This window comes from Eleutherodactylus coqui, chromosome 1 (assembly GCF_035609145.1).
Source record: "Eleutherodactylus coqui strain aEleCoq1 chromosome 1, aEleCoq1.hap1, whole genome shotgun sequence".
Lineage (NCBI taxonomy): Eukaryota > Metazoa > Chordata > Amphibia > Anura > Eleutherodactylidae > Eleutherodactylus > Eleutherodactylus coqui.
The window spans coordinates 160,284,648-160,308,741 of NC_089837.1; the positions used below are offsets into that span (position 1 = coordinate 160,284,648).

At 46.0% G+C, this 24,094-nt stretch overlaps 1 protein-coding gene across 4 annotated transcripts in view; it reads right to left on the bottom strand.

Moving 5' to 3' along the window:
• Nucleotides 1–23,077, bottom strand: part of RUBCN (rubicon autophagy regulator) — a 38,081-nt gene extending 15,004 nt beyond the window's left edge. The window contains exons 1-9 of one of the 4 annotated variants that reach the window (XM_066602531.1): nucleotides 22,975–23,077; nucleotides 12,534–12,690; nucleotides 9,509–9,583; nucleotides 7,757–7,913; nucleotides 5,055–5,161; nucleotides 4,793–4,946; nucleotides 3,996–4,430; nucleotides 2,432–2,476; nucleotides 203–286 (exon numbers count right to left, since the gene is read on the bottom strand). In XM_066602531.1, the coding sequence (XP_066458628.1) occupies nucleotides 203–286; nucleotides 2,432–2,476; nucleotides 3,996–4,430; nucleotides 4,793–4,946; nucleotides 5,055–5,161; nucleotides 7,757–7,913; nucleotides 9,509–9,583; nucleotides 12,534–12,690; nucleotides 22,975–23,012 (1,252 nt within the window). In that variant the 5' untranslated portion in view covers nucleotides 23,013–23,077. Of the gene's footprint in view, nucleotides 1–202; nucleotides 287–2,431; nucleotides 2,477–3,995; nucleotides 4,431–4,792; nucleotides 4,947–5,054; nucleotides 5,162–7,756; nucleotides 7,914–9,499; nucleotides 9,584–12,533; nucleotides 12,691–22,974 lie in introns of all 4 variants that reach the window. The other 3 variants (XM_066602512.1, XM_066602522.1, XM_066602542.1) reach the window with 3 other exon arrangements.
• Between the last annotated feature and the right edge of the window lie 1,017 nt (nucleotides 23,078–24,094).

The following is a 24,094-nucleotide window of genomic DNA, read 5'->3' on the forward strand; positions in this document are numbered from 1 at the left end:
TAACGGAATTAGGAAACTCCATTTTTAATGTACTTTTAATTTCATTAGGATGGATAGATTGGGATTTTGCTGAAATGCAGGCTAACGTATTATACAAGTGAGAATGTAAAACACGATCAACACAATCTCAGAAGCAGAAAGCCTATCCTGCGAATATGAAGTGAATTTTTAACTTTCCTGTTAAAGAACTGTAGTTCCTTACCATAATCTACATAAAGATGATTGGGAGCAATTAATCTTCCATTAAATGTATTATTGCTTCTTCTGGAAATATCTCCATGGGACTCTATGGTAAAAGACAGGAGTCAGGCACTAGAGATATGGAATGCATTTCCCACCAACAAAACACACCACCATATAAAAGTCCATGCACATAGATTGTACAGCCAAGATGAACACGGGAACAGACAACTACATAGGAGGAGTGATGAGAAGTCACTTCCTATAGAGAGACTCTGTTTTTCAGACTTTCATTTACTTTTATTAATGAAGCTGTGTCATGATGTATAATCAATGAAACTAAACAACTGTGAACTGTACATTTGGATAAATCAAACCATATAATACGACCGGGGAATCTACGTGAAAAGGTAAAGAACTTAAAGTGATAACACATGCAACACACATACAAGGATGATGAGAGAAGCAGGAGCACTGGTCCAATATAGTGTGTACGATGCTGTCTATGATGCATCGATTAAATATACTGTTTCCGTGTCTCCGGCAATGTAGGTCCACCAACCCGTCAGTAATGCCCCCAAAGTGCTGCAGAATGTACCTGTCCCAGCCCCTAGGATATCCTTTCACATCAATTAGTATACTTTTTATAAAGTTAATAGGGAACTGCATGTGTTGTAATTGCCTTTTAATATTATATCTACACCTACCTACATACATTAAGCCTGGTTTAGGTGCAACGATTATCGCTCAAAAGATGTCTTTTGACCAATAATCGTTGTGAGCCTTTAAGCGCGAGGTGTAGCTCAAGTATTGTATTTTAATCTGAATGTAGCCTTTTACACGGACCGATAAAATCTGAGCGATTATCGTTCAGGGTAAATGCATGCACAGACTGAACGACGTATGAGAAATTGGTCGTTCGCTCGGTTTCCAGCCTGCAGAAAATGAAGAAGGGATTGGCCCATGTAAACAGGCAGTCGTTCACTTATCAACGACTGCCTTCTTACTGTGAATGGAGGTGGGCGGATGGATTGATCCTGCTACCATTCACAGAACGATGATCGTCCCTGTGTGAAAGCACAGGAATGATTATTACCGAGATGACCTGTCAGGCATCTGCACCCAGAAAGTCATCCAGTGTAAAAGGGCCCTAAGGTGTCATTTTCAAGGAGCGTTATACATGTGATAAGACCAGGACACAAGAAAGGTATTAGGCCAAGATCACACTTTTCAATTGTTACTTTCTATATAAACATAGAGACACAATTCCTTGTTAAGCGAAGCACCAATTTTGGGCAATTTCTTTCCATATAGTGCTACAATAGAAAAAATATATTATATGTACAGATAGTCCCCGACTTGCGAACATTCGAGTTACGAATTTCGCTAGATACGAACTATCTGTCCTGCACAGTATGATGTAATGCTATGGCATTACATCATGCTGTGCAGGGACCGGACAGGCTTCTATCAAGCCTGATAGAAGCCTGTCCAGTCACATCGCGGTTGCTGGGCAGCCGGGGGCCTTCTGAAAGGCCCTAGGGCTGTCTATGCAGAGCGCCTATCAAGCCGTGCGCTTGATGGGCACTCTGCATAGGCAGCCCTGGGGCCTTTCAGGAGGTCTCCGGCTGCCTAGCAACCACACAGCGTCCCACGATCTCATCGTGGGACGCTGTACGGGCCCCCTGAACGTCGGGTGCAGGCTGTTTCTTACAGCGGGGGCACCCGGCGGCAGCAGATCTGACGAGCCGCGCCGCTCGTCAGAACTGTTAACACTTTAAATACCGCTGTCAGAGCGGTATTTAAAGTGTTAACAGTTCTGACAAGCGGCGTGGCTCGTCGGAACTGCTGCCGCCGGGTGCCCGCTGTAAGAACAGCCGGCACCCGACGTTGTATGGAGCGGGATCCACCCGCGATCCCCTCCATACTACCATTTGTTCGACTTGCGAACAAAACGGACTTGCGAACGGGCTCCCGGAACGGAACCTGTTCGCAAGTCGGGGAGCATCTGTATTTGTTCTCCGAGACAAACTGAAGGGAGTTTTTCATAAATCTCCTAGTTTATAGGGAGATAGTCACTTTTTGATACTCCTGAACAGCAGATCGGGGTGATTATTAATATCAGACTACATGGAAGATGGCAACTTCTCCTTAAGTAGTCATGCATGTCAGACTACTAGAATGCTCTTGTATAACCATTGTATCAGTGTGACCAGTGCTTCTGCTCTTCGACTGATAATAAATGCTGAACCTGCTACAGGGTCCTCCATTATACTAGTGATACTCCGTTCACCTCCTTGTGTCAGCAGTCAGAGGTAAAGCAAGAATATACATCACAGGGTGCGCAAATACAACATATAAAAAACATGTTACACATTATCTTCCAATAACAGATCTGGGATCAGCTAACCATATACTTACAATGCATCTGTAAAGTCTTCAGACACTTTCAGAGTTTTTTACTTTGTTATGTTGTGACCTTGTGCAAAATGAAATGTTTCCCCCCCATCATTCTGCACTCAATACCCCATAATGATGAAGTGACAGCAGGATGTTAGTTTTGAATTTAAAGAAAAGTTACAAGATTTCTAACATTTTGCATTAACATAAGTATTCACACCCTGTACTCAGTACTTAGTTGGAGAACCCTTGGCAGCGATTACAGCCTCCAGTCTTCTTAGGTAGGATGCCACAAGGTTTGTACACCTGGATTCATGGATTTTCTGCCATTCTTCTCTGCAGATCTTATAAAGCTCTGTCAGGTTGGATGGGGGCCGTCTGTGGACAGCCATTCTCCGGTCTCTCCAAAGACGTTTGATTAAGTTCAAGTCACTTCTCTGGATGGGTGACTCAAGGACATTCCCTAAGCCACTCCTGTGATGTCTTGGCTGTGTACTTAGGGTCATTGTCTTGTTGGAAGGTCAACCTTCCGCCCAATCAGATATCCCTTGATCAGGTTGTCATTAAGAATATCTTTTACTGAAGAGAGGCTTCTTTCTGCCCATCTGTCACAAGCCCAGATTAGTGGAGTGCCGCAGTGATTATCGACCTTTCTCCCATAAGGCTCTTTGGAGCTCAGCCAGATTGACCAATGGGCTCTTGGTCACCTCTCTTACTAAGATCCTTCTTCCCCAATTACTTAGTTTTGTGTTATTCCAAGATTACTTAGTTTGGTGGGTCGGCAGCTCTAGGAAGAGTCCTGGTGGTTCAAGACTTCTCCTATTGAAGAATTATAGAGGATGCTGCGCTCTTGGGAACATTCAGTGCAACAGAATTTTTTTTTGTAACCTTCCTCAGATCTGTGACTCCACACAATCCTAGTCTCTGAACTCTACAGGCAGTTCTTTCCTCCACATGGCTTGGTTTTGTCTTTGATATGCATTGTGAGCTGCAAGATCTCATATAGACAGACATATTGCTTTTAAAATTATGTCCAGTCAACCGAATTTACCACAGGTGGATTCTGATCAAGGTGCAGAAACTTCTCAAAAAAATCTTCAAGAGAATAAATCTCAAGTGTCATACCAAGGGGTCTGAATACTTATGTCAATGCAAAATGTTAGAAATTTTTTAAAAATTGAAAAACTAACAAACATTCTGTTTTCATTTTGCCATTATGGAGTATTGAGTGCAGAATGATGAAAAAAAAAAATTCTGAAGACTGTACTAATATTTTGTATGATACTGTCCTGTACACATCGCAATCTGCGTGATTAAGGATATCGCCAGTCTATACCTTCTCCAGCTAAGAATAAAACTAATGAAAACTTTCTGGACCCATAAGCAACAGAATCTGTAGTGAGCACTAAACTTACCCTGATTTTTTCCAATGGCCACATGAGTATCAGAGTGTGAGCGCATGTGGCTCTTTCGGATGTGGCTTGATCCATTACTCATTTGGCCTTCGGAGAAGCTTGAGCGGCGAGGGACAGAATGCAGCGTGATACTTGGTACAACTGGTGTAGTTGAAACTGGAGGGTCTGATTTTTGCGAGCTGGAGAAGAGATTAGAACTACTGCTGCTTTGGGTAGATGCTCTGCGGCTCATGTTTCCTATTGCCAGGTACTCTGGGCCATCATCGGCCTCGCTAGGTGGGTCTTCCGGGCTAGCAGTTTCTTCACTGTGGCTGGTCATAGTGCTAATACTCATTTCACTTACAGGAGAAAAAGGCTCATAGGGCTCATTAACAGGAAGCGATACACACTCTTTAGAGATGTTGTTCTGCTGATCTACTGTGCTGGAACAAAAGCCTGAAAGAAACAATGGATTATATGACCAATTTGTTGAGAAAGTCTGCAGTGATCATAAAAGGACAGCGACACATAACAGGACATGGAGTGTGTGACCCAGGGCCCAACAGGAGGAAGTAAATTCCGTAGGGTAGGCCCGAGTCAAAATGCAACAAGAAGTATTAAGGTTTCCGAAACCAGGTATGAAATGACTCATGTTAAAACCCCAGTAGAACATCTTTATAGATCTCATATAACAGGTGTGTTAGCAATAAAGTCTCAGCAAACATAGTTCAAAGACTCTCAGAAGCAATATACTGTATATACACGTTACTGCTTTTATTATGACAGTCAAAATCAGTGTAAAGCTTTACAGGTCATACCATTGCTGGGCATGCTAGCTGGAACTTGCAGGCTGTTGTAGGGCTTACAGAGGGATTGGTGCAGGTTTTCAGTGTATGGGATGATTGGCGTCACAGGAAGAGCTGCAAGACTCAAACTTTTTGCTGAAATAGTGAATTCCCTTTTTCCAGCAAGCTAGGAAATAAAAGTGTACATGCATGAAAAATATATACTATATTTATAGTAGATACATAAAGTGACAACGGGAGAGATAGCCAAGTAGAGAGAATCAGAAATGCTCACCATTGATGGGTCAATCTGTGCCAGTAATCTTGGGTTATTCTGCTCAACAGCCTCCAGACACTGAAACATGGCTGTTACATGAGTGTCACTTAGAAGGAAGGCAGTATCTTAGGGACAAGCAAAGAAAGATTGAGGTTGTATTAATTGGGACAAATTATTTTACTAAAAGAGAAAATGAAGTTATGTTTTAAAGCAATAATTCTTTTAAAACATGTTTAGCCTTGTGGAGAGCTCCACAAGGGTGTAGGGAGTCTTACATAGGCCATGCAAAGCTTCCTGGGAAAAATTCATGCAAATGAATAATGGAATTGTCTTCCACAGTACCGCCTATTGGAATGATAGTTACTCATGAGTCAATATCCAACCTCTTAACAGGCCTTGCAAGACAACTAGGGAAATATGACAAGCCAGATTATCCATGCACATACAGCTGTTTCAGAGTTATTGCTTCTCACCAATGTACACCTAGCCAGACAGACAGAACCCTACTGATAAGGGGCAATAACCTCAAAACAGCTGTATGTGCATGGATATTCTAGCTTGGCTTATATCACAAGTCATATTGCAAGGCCTGGTAAAAGGTTGGATAGTGACTCATATGGTAGCTACCATTCCAGTAGGTGGCGCTATGAAGGATAATTTCATCACTCGTTTGCATGGCTTCTAAAGTACGCAAAGTTTTAGTTAGGAAAAAGGATTTCAGCTATGAAAATAATATAAAAACATTTTAGCAAAATCTATAGAACTGCTTGCAATGGAGTTATAAATGACTTCCACAAAAGAGTAACTAGCTTTCCATTCCAAGTCCAAACTATTACAGGAAGAAACATTGTTGTACACCGCTATCAAACTAAATTACTGGAGGTTATCACAGCTTGGTCTCCATGAGAATTGTGCACTGTATAATATACAGTATAGCTTGGGTGCTCTATGAAGAAAATGTGCGCTGGAGACCTTTGTTGTTTGCACTATATACTATGTACTCTACTAGATAAGAAAAGGGATTCAGTGAAAACATTCTGCTCTAGAGCAAAAATGTGCTATAAGTGAAACCTGAGACCCGGCAATTGGATTTTACTTATTACCATATATGCAATTAATGGCGGAGAGCTTCCACCCAGTGCCAAATGCATGGCGCTTATGCAATCAATAAGGGCGTTAACCCCTTAATGACATGGCCTATTTTGGCGTTGAGGACCAAGCGACTTTTGGTATTTTTCCATCTCCATTTTTCAAAAACCATAACTTTTTTATTTTTTCGTGGACGCGGCCTTATAAGGGCTTGTTTTTTGCGTGGCGAGCTGTAGTTTTTATCGGTGCCACTTTTGGGTACATAGACTATATCGTAAAACTTTTTATTATTTTTTTTATGCTAAAAGGGAGAGAAAACGCATCAATTCTGCCATAGATTTTTTTTTTTTTTTTTTTTACAGCGTTAATCATGCAGCATAAATGACACACTACATTTTTTCTGCGGGTCGGTACAGTTACAACGATACCAAAATTCTTATTTTTTTTAGGTTTTTACACTTTTCTGCAATAAAAACCCTTTTTTTTGGAAATCTTTTTTTTTCTCTATAGCTGCATTCAAAGTCCTGTAACTTTTTTATTTTTCTATGTAGGGAGCTCTATAAAAGGCTTATTTTTGGCGAGACGAGCTGTAGTTTTTGTTGGTTCCATTTTGGGGAATGTACGGCATTTTTGATCACTTTTATTGCAATTTTTGGTTGGCAAAAATGCAAAAAATTAGCATTTTGCCTCTGTTTTTTAGCGTTTTTTGTTACGCTTTTTGCCGTACAAAATAAAAAGCGTGTTCAACTTTTTGTACACGTCGTTACAGCCGCGTCAATACCCAATATGTGGGGTTTTAATTTTTTTTATGCTAATATTAGAAAAAGCATAAAAAAAGGGTTTTTTTTACATTTTGATTTTCTTTTTCTTTTTTTTTTTTTTTACACTATTTGAGTCCCTCTGAGGGACTTGCAGCACTGTGCCTATGAGCGCTGTCATAAGGCATGGCAGAGCTACTGCTCTGCCATGCCTTATCGCTTATACAGCAATCATAGGCATAGGCAATACAAGACGCCAGTGCCTGGCGTCCTGTTGCCATGGTGACAGGCCGGGCTCTCGCGATGACATCGCGAGTGCCAGCCGGAGACACAGAGGGAGTGCGGTCCCTCTGTGAACTCTTTCCCTGCCGCGATCTACTTAGATCGCGGCAGGGAAGAGGTTAACAGCGGGGGGCGCATCTCCGATGCCCTCCCGCTGCGGGATAGTGCGGGATCATATGTGATCTCCCGCTATCCCTAGGACATACCGGTACGTCTTGTTGCGGGAAGTACCAGGCTCCCAGGATGTACCGATATGTCCTGGGGCGGGAAGGGGTTAAGCTTTATCGCACCTGACAGAAGTGGTCTGTAACAGCTTATAATCACAGCCCAACGCAGTCCTCCTTAGTCCCTGTTGGCCGAAATTAATGCAGGAGGCTACAACGTGTGTCTATGGGCTGCTCGTATGTAGCCCCCTGCTGAATATACGGGGGAAGAGGAGGCTGTGCTGTGAGGATTAAGGTGGAGTTGGCATCCTGGTCTGCCTGCTGTTGAAGAAGGTGGCCTACAGTAATGACTAGTGAAAGCAGGAGGGGGAAGCAGTGACTAGTGGAGAAACTGGAAATTGGTACAATGATACACCATGTTTATTACCAGAGTAGAACTTCTTGGTGTACTGTCTGTTACCCAGAAGCTCCTTGAGCTGTGTGGACAGACAGTGAAACTGTAGGCTATGCTGTAACCATAACTGTCCGCTGTCCTCGCTGCCACCATCACCATTCCTCTGGCTGTTTTCGCAGAAGAGGAGGAACTAGAGAAAGAAGCAAAAAGAGGAGTTCAGAATAAAAAAAAACAAAAACACAAATAAAATAGACAATAAAAAAAAAGGAGGACCAAAAAGAGGGACAGCGGGTCTTATTAATTAATATGAAAGAATATGTATATATATTGCCCTTAAAGACAAAGGACCTTCAGTTGTGACTCTTCATTTTTCATTAAAAACCACCCAACAAAAGAAAGGTTTGATAAAACTAAAGTCTACTGAGGAACGTAATAGTGAAGTAATCGCCCTCAATCTCCAAAGAGATCTACCCCTGGGCCGATATCCCAAAAAGAAGCAATCAATATATTATATACTAGATTGACCCGATGTTTGGAAAAATTATTGTAAGTGTTTTAAGGATTCGGCTTGAACTGTTCCCCGTCCACGGCTTGGTCTTCCACGTTATGGGGACCTAGAGCTGTGTGTATTGTGTGCATGTACAATGCTGTGTATAATGTGAACCTATCTGCTTCCGTCATTGTTTAAGTGGACACACTAAGTTTAATAGGAGCTGGCTGTTCACCATTGACCAGCTTTTCTATACTAGAACAGCAAAGTAAATGACTGTAGCCCCTCCACTTTGTTAGACCACTAGAGACATTTAAATGAGGTTTTTCCCCCAGTTTTATGTTGTCTAAGGCCTCATGTCCACGGGTAAATTGTCATTTTAAATCTGCAGCATTTTTCCCGCACGCGAATCCACGTCCCATAGGGATGCATTGGACACCCGCAGGTAGTTAAACAGTCATTTTCCCCTTCAGATGCAGGTCTGCGTGCAGGAAAAAAAACGTGACATGCTCCATTTTAGTGCGGGTGTCCCGCAGGGGAAGCCTATGGAAGCCGTCCGGATCCGCAGAACACGCGTACCAGAATTAAAACTCACCTGTCCGGACGCTGCGGATCTTCCCTCCGTCGCGGCCGGATCTTCTTTCTTCGGCGCAGCACGCTGCTGGCGTGCCGAGCACATCCGCTGGGCCGAAGAAAGAAAATCCGTCCGCAACGGAGGGAAGATCCGCAGCGTCCGGACCGGTGAGTGTATTCTTATATTTAGCCTCATGTCCGCGGGGCAGGAGGGACCCGCTGCGGGATTCTCCATGAAGAATCCGCGGCGGGCCTGATTTTCCCCGTGGACATGAGGCCTAATAGTCCCAAAAATTTGGAACATAGCCCCGTTTCCCTGATGATGCCTTGTGTGGCAAAACAAGTCAGGCGCGGGGTCTAAGGTTATAATTCTTTTAGATTAGGATCTCTGAAAAACATTACTTTATGATACATATATATTCTGCCGGGAATGTACACATTTAAGTAGACTTTGCATAAATTGATAGTATAAGTGAGGATAAGAAACAGAAGGAGCATCTAGTGAATATTTATTAGTAGGCAATTTGGTAAAATTCAGGATCTCAATAAAGGTTATTAAGAAAATAATTTGCACATAGTGCAAAATAAACGTCTGCCTAATATAACTGGACTAAAACATACAGAGATAAGCTTTGGAATTGTGAACTCAAACACATAGTATCTGCCCATCTCTGCAGGTCCCAGCAAAGCTTTGTGCTAGACACATGTTTTACCTGCTCTACCTGCGGGGACGATGCGGGGAAGATTCGGGGGCTGCTCTTCACAAAACTCCAGTAGTTCTGCTGCTTACTGTAGACCTGAAGCAGAATAATGGCGTTAATAAATGTCAACCATTTTCAAAAATATGCGATTAGGTTTATTTACTGGGACTTATAAGTCCTCGAGTTATCAGATATATTCCATTCAGTAGTTTACTAAAGCCAGGGAATGTGGAGAATAGCCCTGCCGTTATAACGCCCTTACAGGTATCCCCATTTAACTATCCCAGACTCCTGAATATCATGTCTACCTAGTTATACAGCAGCTGACAAGAGACCAGCGGAGCAGAGACACCACAATGTCACCGTCAGAGCCGAATGCTCATCACATCCTGATGTCTGATTAAATTGCAGAGTGCGAAAAAAACAATGAAAAAAAATAAAAAAGCAGGGTTAAAAGGTACAATTAGCTAAACTTCCCTGGTGCAAGCACCGAGTCATGACTGACTCCTAGGGTGATGTCACATCGTGACTAGAGATGAGCGAACCCACTCGGCCACGCCCCTTTTTCGCTCGCGATTTTCGAGTACTTCCGTACTCGGGTGAAAAGATTCGGGGGGTGCCGTGGGTAAGTTGGGGGTTGCAGCGGGGAGTGGGGGGGGGGGGGGGGGGGGGGGAGAGAGGGCTCCCCCCTGTTCCACGCTGCTACCCCCCGCTCTGCCACGCCTCCTCCCGCCCCCCGAATCTTTTCACCAGAGTACGGAAGTACTCGAAAATCGCGGTGCTCAATCGAGTAATTACTCGAAACGAGTAGGTTCGCTTATCTCTAATCGTGACATTTTCTTGGCAGACTGTTTCTGCAGGGTGGTTTGCCATTGCCTTCCCAAGTCATCTTTACCCCCCAGCAAGCTGGGTACTCCTTTTACCGACCTTGGAAGGCTGAGTCAACCTTGAGAGGGCTATCCGAACCCGCAACCTTCAGGTCGTGAGTGAGAGCTTAGGATTGCATTTCTGCTGCCTTAACACACTATGCCACACAGGGCTCTTACCGTTACATAGGGAGATTATTGCCTGAGTAATTGCTGAAAACAGTGATTTCAGCCAATAGTAGTTCCATATACACAACCAATCGGCCCGTATAAACAGACAATCGTTCATCCATGTAGTGAATGAATGTGGGTGATCCCCAGCCGCTCCACCTCCATTCTCTGAACGACTATCTCTCCTGCTTAAAAGCACCAATGCAATAGTCAGTGGGAGGGCTGTCGAGTGCTTATGCACCTGACAGTCGTTCTGTGTAAAGTGGCCCTCGGGTATGTGTCCCAGCCACAGAGTATTACTTATCTTTAGACCATCTGTATATTTGCAGGAGTACAGTACGTGTTCATCCACTCAGTATCCTCTTACGGTGCGTTTAGACGGAGCAATTAATGTTCAAACGACCGAAAGTGAACAAGAATCGTTCAGTCTAAATGCGAACGAACAATGGGACAAACAAGAATCGTTCACTTTATGCAGATGTAAGATTCATTGTTGGTTCGTTCACTCATCGTTCGGGTTAACCAGCGCTCGTTCAGTCCCTGTCCTCACTTATACAGCGAATGTACAGGACTGAACGATTCTCCTCTGAATGAGCTGACGAGGTTTATAAACAGGCTGCCTGAGTGAACGAGCCAGCGGTGACGTCACCCATTCGTTCAAATGAGAATCGGCTTATCTAAATAGAATCTTGAGTCATGTCAAGGCGTCTTGAAAGGTCGAACAGTGACTTATCAGAAAACTTAGTTAAGCTTTCATATCCACAATGCCAAGAAAAAATAAATAAAATTTGGTTTTGGAGTTAAAGAGGTTGTCCCGCGGCAAAACAAAGTTTTGTTTTTTTTAACACAGACCCCCAGTTAGTCCACAGTAATGCCCCATCCATGTGTTATTTAAAAAAAAAAAAATTCCTCTTGCCTGGATTTCCGTTCTGCAGCTTTGTCTTCTCTTCTTTCAAAGATGGCGCCGCTGGTCTTCTCCCACGGTGCATCGCGGGTCTTCTCCCATGGTGCACCATGGATGTTCTTCTCCATCCTGCGTTCCACTGCCGATTACAGCCACCTCATTGGCTGATCGGCACCACGTGAAGGAGGCAGAGCTACGATGACGCGGAGAAGAGGGAGGAGCCAGGGCGCAGCTCGTGAGCCCGGACACAGCCAGCAGAGGATTCTTATCTGCGCAAGCGCCGACTGTTGCGGCGACCAGAGAAGAGGCTTCATCGTCGCCATGGAGACGGGGACACCAGCGCCGGAGGGGGTAAGTGTATAACTTCTGTATGGCCAATATTTAATGCACGATGTATATTACAAAGTGCATTAATATGGCCATACAGAAGTGTATAACCCCACTTGCTGCCGCGGGACAACCCCTTTAAATCTGTAACCACCATTTAAGATGTAGTTGGAGCCATGCTTATGACAATGCCAAAATGCCCCGGTCAGTGTATCCAATCAATAGTGATGTAGCGTTCACTGCCTAGCAGGGAGTGCCGACTCCTATGCCAGGCTATTGCCGGGACTGCACATCCACACTGTCTCGCTGCGAGTGTTCATATACCATTGCGGAGAGGCACTGCGCATTTGCAGCCCAGCATAGGATTCAGCATTCCATGGTAAGCAGTAAACGCTACGCCACAAGTGACTGGGTACACTGACCTGCAGGAAGCAGAATGCCTGTGAATGGACGCTACATAACAGGAAGAAAAGGATCCGGCCGGCTCGAGGTGATATGATCGCGGGGGTCTGCAGGAGTCAGGAGAAGATCGGGGAGGGGAAGATGCAGTAAGAAGACTGACGGGGGAGGAATAGGTAAGTATTGGATTTTATTTCTCTAATGACTAAACCCCTTTAAGAAACCGCAAACAAAAAGGGAGCCATTTTTGCGCATTCACACTGAACGATTATCACTCAAATTCCTTCTTTTGGACAAATTTTGAATGATAATCGTTACGTGTAAATGGGCCTTTAGTCAATGTGTCCTGCAGCCAGTTCAAGTAAGGAGGCACGATTACCTGATCACATACGAGCCCGTGTTGAAGAATGTTGCTCATGTCTCGGCAGAGTCTCTGAAGGCCACCATACTTGGACCACACATTTCGGCTGTTGCCCGATACCAATCCTTCCACGGTGGTTTTCAGATTGTCCAGGAGCCTCCAGTGCTCATCCCTGCTGAATATTGGCACAAACACAACGTTTTATCATTTACATAAGGACAAAGGAAACAAAGCGAGGCGCACAGGAAACATTACATGTTGCTGAGTTACCAGCTTTACTTTAGTGTCGCAGTAAGCAAATTCTCAACAACTACTTTTTAACCAGAAAAGATCGCTCCTCTGGGAGGTTTTATAGAGGCGCCACGAGTACGACGTACGGCCCATATACACACGCTCCACAAATCATAGCTGTGCCGCACTCCATGCTCTAGAAATGGCCGAGGCATATATGTTAACCCTTTCCAATGCAATTTGTACTTCCTAAGGGGCTTTACTCTTTTTCTGCCGTTATACAATGGCGCTATATGCTGGCCAGAGCCAGTACTGCATGAGGTGACACGTTGGATAGGCTTCGACAGCAGAGAGGCTGGCAATATACAGTAAGAGAACCCAGACGGATGTCTTCCAACATCGGAGCTGTACAGCCTTAAATCATAATGTCTTCAGAGGTCAGACAGTGGATTGGAAAGGGTTAAAGGGAATGTACCAGAGTTCACCTCTAATTATCATCTATCCAAAGGATACAATGGGCACTCACTGCCAGGACCCCCACCGATCCTTCTCTGGTCACTGTGAGGATGCTTCCCTGAGTAAACCTGCTGTAAGGAAGAGGGGCACATGGGATCAGTGGGGAGCCCCCACTGACCAGACTTATCGCCTATCCTGGGAAGATCCCATTACCACTATTGACATAGTGTTTACTAAAATGCATAATAAATAGAGATGAGCGAGTATACTCGCTAAGGCACTACTCGCTCGAGTAATGTGCCTTAGCCGAGTATCTCCCCGCTCGTCCATAAAGATTCGGGGGTCGGCGCGGTTGACAGGTGAGTTGTGGCGGGGAGCAGGGGAGAGCGGGCGGGAGAGAGGGAGTGAGAGATCTCCCCTCCGTTCCTCCCCTCTCTCCCCCGCGGCAGCCCCCGAATCTTTATGGACGAGCGAGGAGATACTCGGCTAAGGCACATTACTCGAGCGAGTAGTGCCTTAGCGAGTATACTCGCTCATCTCTACTAATAAATCATTTTGGAGCCTCTTCTCTCTACATTGTTGCTGTTCCTCCGGTATTCCTCTGGGGGACTTACGAATACATTGTCAACTGGGTGTTACCTCGCTACCTGACAAAGGAAGGGAGGGGGACAGTCCCTATGGAGTTCCAATGCAAATTTACCTTAGCACATTATGGTGACTTTTTGTGCCACAATTGACCCTTTCAATAGCTTTACAATGGGTTTTGTTGTGTTAAGATGAAAGAATGGCTTGTTTTAATGGCTTAAAGGGAACCAGCCACGTCCCCACAGCATTATAAACGGCTTCAGCGCTGATCGGGGATGGGTGATGGATTATGTCGTTTTTATACTTACTCGCTCCATAGATCCAGCGGCGTTCCCCTCTGAAGTCCTGGCAGCACACAAACATCTGACTCTTTTCAGAGTCCCGTGCGCACGCGCTCCTATACAAGTCTATGGGGGAGCGTGTACATGCAACTCCGTAAAGAGTTAGATTTTCATGCACCACAAGAATTTCAGAGGACACTGCTAAATCGCAGCAGTGGGCGAGAATAAAAACACACACACACACGCGCGCGCACGCACGCACGCACGCACACACGCACGCACGGCTCCCTGCCACATCCCATAACACCACCATGAGGCTGCCTGTCCACAGGCATAGTGATATCCCGCGGCGGATGTCCACCACAAGAGCTGCCGCAGGGGAGCAGGAGCCAGCAGACGGATCTCTGCGGTGAGCCTATCTGTCAGATAGGAGAATCACGACAAATCGTAGCATGCTGCGATTTGCCGCCCGTGAGCGGAGAATCGCTACGATTCTCCGCTCGTGGACGCCACGGCTGCGCTTTCCATAGCAACGCCATGGAAACAATCACTGTGTTCCCCGCAGCCGGATTATAGCCGCAGGGAACGCAATGAAAATTCGCCCGTGGACAGGCAGCCTTACTTAGTTTATAATGTTATGGTCACATGACAGGTTCCCTTTAAACCATTAAAAATAACAGCTATTCTCATATATCATGGCAGAAAGTTCTAACAGTGGGGTTACATTTGGTCACATCTGCAGGTTACGAGTGATAGGGACACATCTGTCCAGTTCTTCATACATTACTAGGAGGAGTAACAGAGGAACGGCACCATGTAGAGTTCTAAGAAGAGATGCTTCATAATTGTCATTTAATGAGGAATACAAGGAGTTACTAAAACAGACATGTAAGGCGAGCCAATGGGTCCTCTGATCTACATTGTGCAGGACTGTAGACACTTCTGGCATTGTTCTCTCACCAGGAGGAACAAACAACTCTGCCAATGCAAACCAGAGGCTCTGCCTGCTTGGGTTATCGGAAAATCCAGTTTATAAAAACAGAACACAATCAAATTACCAAAGTCAGAAAGAAAATAAAAAGTAGTATAAAATAAATGAGCATTCATCGAGTCTGACCAGGTGATGGACAGATGATACAAACGTTTATAGACATGTGTTTGGCTGGAAACCCCCTTTATGTGATGAGGTTTTAGACACCTTTACATCTCACCATACAGCCCCAAAGAGCCCAAAACACAGCAGGACTTTTCTTCCATACAGATGACACAGCTTTCTGATGCATGTCTCCTAACGCAAGGAAGCAGACCAAGAAGACAAATGCACACTTCACAGAAGTCTATGTGGCCATATGCTCAGCAGCATTTATAGTCCCCATATCAGCCACACTATAGATCATTATTTCTATGTGGCCTTAGTATTACTTTTTTTGCCATTGGATGAACTAGATGTCATATATGTACAAACTTTATATCAAAACTGGCACTTTTTGATTTGTTTTCTATTCGAAGTTCTTACAGCTAAGAGTTTATGGTCATCCATGAAATAAGGGTTTGTATCATGTGGCCCAAGAACAGGGTGGGCAATGCCCTGCTGCCAACAGAGACTTGAGGCCCATTTACACCAGCCGATGATCGCTTAAAAAAAAAAAAAAAATTGCTAATCGGCGATCGTTTTAGTGATAATCAGTGTGTGTGTAAATGTGCACCCATCGTCCGCTTTTCAGGCACTGCTAGCTGATCATTAAATTCACTCTAACCTAAAAATCGTTGTTCAGCCTTATCAGCAGTTCTCCACGGGGAGTGCTGATAGCATTGTTTCCCGCTAGAGAACAAAGGATCTGAGCGCAGATAATAGCCTTGGGCTATGAACTGCTTTCAGCTAAGGCTTCATTTGCATACCTTATTGGTATTTAAGTAGCTGAGTAGCTACTTAATAGTTTATGCAAAATGATCGCTCAAAGCTCTCACTCAAACTGTCGTTTGTGCGATCTTTGAGCAATCATCGGCCCGTGTAAACCAGCCTTTAGGGCCCTTTTCCGTGGCACAAGTACCATGCAAATAATTCGCTAGATCAATTGGTTTGCACAATAATTGTTACATGTAAATGTGTGCAGCGAATGAACCATCAGCGATAAATCATTAATTATCACTGATCGGATCTTTCAAGCAAACCTGAAAATTATTTGCCCGCTGCTGCATTATTTGGTATAAACAGGGATCAACCAATATGCCGAAAGGAAAGAAGTGGCAGAAGGGTTAACTAGAGGAGTGGTTATGGTCCAACGGACCATCAAAACTATCCAATCACATGCGATCGCATTTGTCTTGCCGTGTAAAAGGGGCTTTAGCTGGTTTCCGCCACAGTATATAGTAGATTGTAAACTTCATTGGCAAGCAGTTATCTGCCTTCCGCCAGCCAGCTAGATATTACTGGGCGAAAGGGCACCTATGGAAAAGTTACAAAGCACATAAAACTGAAAGCCCCTCTACGTATACGGAATTTCAGCGCCCACGAACTCTGTGCTATTGCTTTCTTCTAACATCTATACTTCTTATGCCGAAATCTACGAGGCACTAAAACTGCACCTCTAGAACTACATCCGCCGCGCGTCGACACGCTTGGCATCTCTCAGCTTGGAGAATCAGTCAGCCGTGTTGGAGTACAACTGTTTAAGAAGCGAACATCTTAATGAACTGGTAAGACATCTGGGACCTCACGCAGGTTGGTCTCTGCAGGCTCTGGTAGCACTTCTTTAACTGACCTGCTCGAGAAATAGGACTACAACAAGGACAGAGCTCTTAGGCTGGGTTCCCCCACTGCGTATCCCTAGCGGAAATCTCGCGTTTTCTCCTGCGGCCAAATTTACGCCGGGAAAGCGCTGCTTCAAAACCTGCGGCCTGGGGATTAGCGGTCGCAAGGGGATTTGCCGCGCCGAAATTCCAGACAGAATTTTCGTGGCAAATCCGCCCTGTGTGAACCCAGCCTTACAGAGTAAAGAAAAGTGGCACTGCCATAGTACACAGCCCACTGCCAGCTGCTCGACAGTTGACTCCTAGATGCAATAACCATACCGGTTTCCCCGATCGGCTTGTTCGAAGAATATAACGAAAATTGTTTAACCTATTAAGGCCGGGGCCACATGAACGGGTTGAATTCCATGTGCGGATATCCGGAAGACTTGCAAATGATCGCATAAACGAATTGCATATGGTCGCATATGCGTGCGGTTTACTGTGCGGTTGTAAACATATGGATAGTGTATCATCCACCCATAAGAAAGATCGCAAGCAGGGAATGACATCGGAAAGCAGCTCAACTTCTATCGCCCAGGCAACATTCTCTTGTGCTGTCGTGCTGAGAGCCTTCAGGACGGGATACTGACCTCTAGGCTGGTTTACACTACTTGTTTTGAAAGTAGTATAAGGCTGGGTTCACACAGGGCGGATTCTCGACGGAAATCTCGCGGTTTGGCCGCAGCGAAGAACCGCAAGATTTCCGCCAGGAGAACCGCTGCTTCAAAACCCGCGGCAGTTTTGAAGCGGCCCAGCCTCTCGCTCTTCCGCTGCGGCGGCTTCTGCCAGCTTTGCCGCAGCAGATTTGCCGTCCCGTGTGGACGAGATTTCTGAGAAATCTCGTCCACATGGCTGGCTAATCTCGGGATTAGCGACCGCATGCGGATTTCCCGTGGCGAAATTCCGGACGGAATTTCCGCGGCAAATCCGCCCAGTGTGAACCCAGCCTAAAGCACTTAATAAAACAAAACGGTTTTTCTTGTGGCGGAAGAGCCCAGAAGAACAAGAAGAGGTTGCAGACAGCAGTCTGGATGGGGCTGTTGCTCCCCAGACTCTGTCCTGCATTGTCTGCACACACATTCCTGCTTTCTTTATACCATTTGTATCTGGTCTCCCTGCAACGTGCGTACAGATCCGCATCCATACACTATGTAACCACATATGCAGTGCGGATCAAACACATCTATAGAGATCAATGAAGCTCATACGCTTGGAATCCATGGTAAAATAGAGCATGTGGCGTTTTTTTTTCTTCCGCTTACGGAATCTGCAATTTCTACCAACTACTGTGAGCGAAACGGCGAAAGTCAATCCATTTTAATGTCTGCGTTTCACATGCGTGGGCAGCGATCACGGAATCTGCAATACAAAATCTGTTTGTGTGAGACGGGATTAATTCTGACAAATGAACCCGCCCAGCATTGCATCTGTGGGGCGACAAACCATTACTGCTAACTGGTGGTAGATGTGCTCTCCTCCGGTCTTCACACTCTTTAGTAATAAAGGGAATTATGTTGGTACGACTCAAGTATAAAGCATAATTGATAACTAGTTTAACCATTTTGGAGCGAAGCAGCCAATAACCTAACGCTATCGGGGACGGAGGCCCTACAGATTACATGCTGCAGTAATCGGAGGAGTCATAGGTCGCTCCGTCTGGATGTCCCATCTGTGACATCACTTTTACAGCCTGGCTTAGTAAGCACTTTCACCGCCCAAGGCAAGACTCTAAGTAGTCATCCTACATTACTCACATGCTGGAGACGGGAGCCGCCACTTCTACAGTATAGTGACACATCCTACGGACTACCGGAGGCCGACCAGCCCCCGACGGCGACGTACGATACGTATTACAGCCGCTCCCATATGCATTAAACTCTTCACGTGTTCTCAGAGGTCACTAACAGGTTTTAATGAATGAGTATATAATAAATGAGCTGCAGCCATTGACCTGGTTCCATGTACTATATGGTTTAACGAGCTTATCATATAGTGAATTTACCAACATGGTAATTTAAAGGGGTTTTCCAGGTTTTGACTATTGATAAACCAGCCTCATGATAGGTCATCAATAGTTGATTACCAGGGGTCCGCTAACCCCGGCGATCAGCTGATCGTCCGGCCCACAGTGGGGCCGGACGTGGTCATCGGGGTTCAGAGCCAGAAGTCTAATAGGCGACTTCACTCCCATTGGAGGAATGCCTGCTCCGCACTGCATTGACCAGCTGAGGATAGGTCATCCATAGAAAAGGCCAGAAAACCCCTTACATATAGGCTACATAACCCATATAGAAGAGGCACATTGCCTACAAGAAGGCTGTTCCCAGGATTTAGAGACTCTCCAGTCCTGGACCAACAAAGATGGCCGCACCGCTACTCTGACTACCTGGTAGACTAATGATGCAGAGGGTGTATGCCCCTTTCACACGGGACGATTCTAGTTTGAATGAGCGTGTGACGTCACTGCTAGTTGTTCATGCACGTTCGTTTGAGCGAATTCTGAGCTCTGACTGGGCAGTGTACTCAAGTGGGCCAGTCAAGGAAGCAGTGCGGCCAACGTTATGTATCCAGGATCAGAGAGGCAGGCTACAAACAGCAGCATAGATCTCAGCTTACCACATCCCGGCAAGGATTCAAACCATATGGTCAGCTGTGATTGACATCCACAAGTCTACAACTATGCTTTACTTGTATCCCTAGCACTGATTACCATTTACTATAGAATTAAATAATTACCCAAACGAGAGCAAAAACCCGGCAGATAGAGAAATCTAGCAAAGGCCACTTTTATGGTCAGTATCCATAATCCAGGGGTCGGATACACAGAAGACAGGATATTGATGCAGTGCGAGAGTGGCCAGAGAGTCATTATACAACACGGATATTATGTTCAATGAGCCGATGGAAAAAGAGTGCCAAACCCATGAAGTGTTCATTGCAGAACTCTGACCTACTTAGAACAAGGCGGGCATGGCACATGAGGAATGCCAGACAGCAAGCTCTGACACCTCAGATGCCATCCAACGTAGCGGTACAGAGTGATGTCATCACCGTACAACTCGCTTCTAACTTATGTCATCAGGAATACATCCAGTAAGAGCCACGCGCTGCTTGTGGCTTTTTCCCGTTGGAAACACCGCTATCAATGAGACGTCTTCCATTGACTTTGAGTGGTGGAGATCATCCAATTGACGATATCTGCCCCCGTACGCCAAAGCTAACATGAACAAAGGGGAAATCCCACTGCAGAATTTCCACCCATGTGCAGGGAGCCTATAGGAGATCTAGCAGCTACTTATAGCTTTATAAGCCAAGCTCATGGCCTGAAGGTAGGTGACTGCTGAGTTCGGGGATATAGGTTTTATACTTACATTCCCCATTGATCCCTCAATAAGAGCGATGAAACCAATCAGTGAATGCACTGTGCAGCGCCAGTAAGTATTCCACCCATTAGGAAATTAGAACGGGCGGACTACTGAGCGCCACTGCTCAATGCCCTGAGTGGCGGCTTCCAGCACTGGCACCAAGAAAATGACAGGGGAGGTAAGTAGAACACTTACATCCCCGGACTCATCGGGGCATCTACTTTCAGTACATAAGCTTAGCTTATAGCACTAAGGCGGCCTGTCCATGGGCATAGTGTCTTCCCGCAGTGGATTTCCACCGTGGGAGAACACTTTGGTCACCACGATCTACCTATCATTACTGATGGTTCATCACAGCATGCAGCAATTTTTATACACGAGTGGAAAACAGCGGGCACTTTTCCGTTCGTGTACATCGGGCTGCGCTTTCCATAATAATCCTATGGAAAGTGATCATTGCGTTACCCCTGTGTGGATTATCGCCCCGGAAAACGCAATGATAGGCGACGGGGTCTCTTTAAGACTGCCTCGGTTTGCATGTTTAGACACTATAAACAAATTTGCGACATTCTGTGTGAATAATTAGAGTTTAGCCTGAAAGCTAAAGAGTTGACGGTGTCCCCTGAGATTAGAAAAACAGTACCTTTTTACTCCAGAAACAGCTCCCCTCTAGTCCACTGGCTGAGTCTGGTACTGCAGGTTAGCCTTATTCAGTTGACTGGAGCTGAACAGCAATATTAAACATGCCTCATGGACAAAAATGGCGCTGTTTCGGGTAGAAGTGAGTTCACGATGGTTACGCAAGCACAGTTCATGCAAATTCCTGAATTGGCAAACACTGACAGACTTATGGTCGTTTACTTGTCGGCAGTTCAAACAGGGATCGTACATAGGAATGTGAAGCACTGAAAGACAAGGGAGCGCGTAAGCCGATGATAAAGTCACCGACTCGCTCAGGCAAACAAGAATAGTTTGATTGTCGTTCAGTATAAAAGGGGCATTCCTAATCCTGTATGTACTTACACCGCACAGTCTAAACACGCACCAAATCTATCACAGCGGGTAATAATAAGGCTGGGTAATAAATGTGCGGGATGTTTACAGACTACTTTACGCCAAAGTTATGGCGTAGAGAAGTCGCACATTTTTGTAGGGCTCATTCACACAATCGTATGGATAAAACACTGCGATGTTTAAACATCGCAGAGTTTGAAATGCGTACTGCTTAGCCACGGTCACACAGGGAGGATTCCCAACGGAAATGTTGCGGTTTGGCCACAGCGAAAAGCAGCCCGGCCGCTCGCTCTTCCGCTGCAGCCAGCGCTCCCATAGAGGAGGGCGTGGCCGCAGCGGAAAATAAAAAATAGACATGCTGTGGTCGGTAAATCCGCGCCGCAGCAGCGGCTTCTGCCGCCTTAGCCGCAACGGATTTGCCATCCCGTGTGGACGAGATTTCTGAGAAATCTCATCCACATGGCTGTCTAATCCCAAGATTAGCGGCTGCATGCAGATTTGGCGCGGCAACTCCGCCCTGTGTGAACCCAGCCTTAATGTTTCCTATGTATCATCGCTTATGTGTTTTTTCACGCGCATACCGCGTATGTTACGCGCACAGAAAAAAACTGCCTAGAATGTTGTTCTTCCTATTTTTTTTAAATCATTAGCAAAAGGCGTGATAAACTTGCGCTGACATAGCGTATGTACTGCATATCATACGCTGACATAGAAAACTGGGCTTTTACGTGCGTAATACGCGATAAAATAGTGTGCTGCGATTTTCATTATACCCAAGTGTGAACGGATCAATGAAAATCAATTTACTTTCATTGACTCGAAATCCGCCCGTGTGTCTTAACTTAAGCTGGCACTAAAACTTTTCAACTATTCTTCTTTCTGCATGGGACTGGCCACTTTGATGAAGAGTCTATGGGGCGCGGCCATCCCAGATGACACTTATGGATAGATTACGTCAGGAACTGCGTAGATTTCTGTCGGCGCACGAAGTAGGCGAGATTCGGAAACTAATCTATAAAGCGGTGCGCTGGTCTTGGTAACCCCGGATTGTCTCTTCAGGTTCACTATTAGCCCGCTTAGTATACACGAACGTTTTGGCACAACTTTGGTGCCCGCCATACCCCTTTCTAGTAAGTCACGCCACTTTGTCAAGCACGGCAAATAAAAGCCGACATTTATCAACGGATCTGTGCTTTTTCTGGTATATTTTACCCCAAAATAAGGTGCGCCGTCGCTGCCCGATACCAGCTGATCAGCGGGGGTCCCCAGCGGCGGTGCGCTGACGATCAACTACCGATGAACCGTCACAACGTGCGTCCAGAAAGGAAGGTGGTTTTTCCAATCCGCCCACAGACGTAGTCGGTGCCGCTCTCACGTATCACCGCGCCACACACTATATACCGCTGAGAAGCTGACCTGCTACAGATCTGCCGCAGAACGGTGCAGGGTCCGCCGTATGACCGGGGCCAGAGAGGTCAGCACTACGGATCACATCGCACACGCTGGGGTACAGGCGGGCACAGGAACCGCCATAACCACCTGCCAAAGTTATTCATCTCCAATCTGCGGTTATTAATGGAAGCCAAACCTGCAGAGTTTGTAGAAAGTGTCCAGTTACCTGCCATACTAGCAGTGTACGAGGCTGCAGGTGTGCCCTGGGCACTAACACCCACCTGGCAGTGCCATCTCTCTTTGCACTCAGCTCTTGCCCGCCCTGTCCCCCGTGTCACTCACCCAGCGGGCACTTCCCGGTGCAGGCCACCGACCTCCATGTCTGAACCCGGCGGAGCCACTTTCCATCTCACGTCAAAACACAAATCAGCCCTGCCCAGGCCCCGCCCACAGCACTCGTGCGTCCTACTTCCGGCCACCATCAAAGACTACATGTACCGTGATGCCCCGCTGCTGAAGCGTTTGCAATGCTCGCGCCTGCCGGCGGGGGACCTGGTGAGTCAGCGCTTACGATGTGCTGCTGTGTGGGCGGGAAATGCTGGCTGGCACATAAATATGTCACCAGCTAATACATTAGGGGAGCAGTGCTGAGGGAGGTGTGCATGCTGTATGCAGCAACACCTGCTACAGTAATGCTGTAGACAGCAGTCATATCACTACCAGGTGTCCAGTCTGCTACCTGCCATGTCTGCATTGGGAGCCACAAAATGGGCACCACAACATGGTGCTTGCTCTCCTAGGGGTGTACATAGAAGGCCTTCACACCAACATATTGTTACAGGGTATTCTGTGTGTGGTATTTGCGCACAGAATACTCTGTACCAGTCTGCCATAGGCTCCCATGATGCCAATCACATATTGCATGAAATAGGCGCACAATATAGATTGGCGCGTGTTCTATTCTGGCATGTATTATGCACCCATAGACACCAAGATAGTGCATAGTGACCGGCAGCCGTACGCAATGTCACTGAGTGCATGCCGCGCAACTGTGACACGCAGCCGCCATTAAGGGATTACACAGGAAGCGGCCACTGGGGTTCACAAGGGTGGGAGCAGCAGCACTGCTCCGACCCTGAGTAGTGGCCGGCGCTCATAATTGCAGGCGCAGCTCTCACTGAAGTCAGTGGAACCCCAGCCTGCAATTAGAAGTACAGTCACCCCTGATTTCAGTGAGAGCTGCGCCTGCAATTACAGGCGCCGGCCACTATACAGAGTCGGAGCAGTGCTGCTGCTCCAACCCCGGGGTATCCCAGCGGCCGCTTCCCGGATAACCCCTATAACCATAACATATAGCCCATACAAGAAGCAACTAATGTAAAGGTAACTCCTACCGATGAATAAGGAGTTCATGAAACTCATGGAGAACAATAGTACATAGACATTAGGCATCTGATATCCT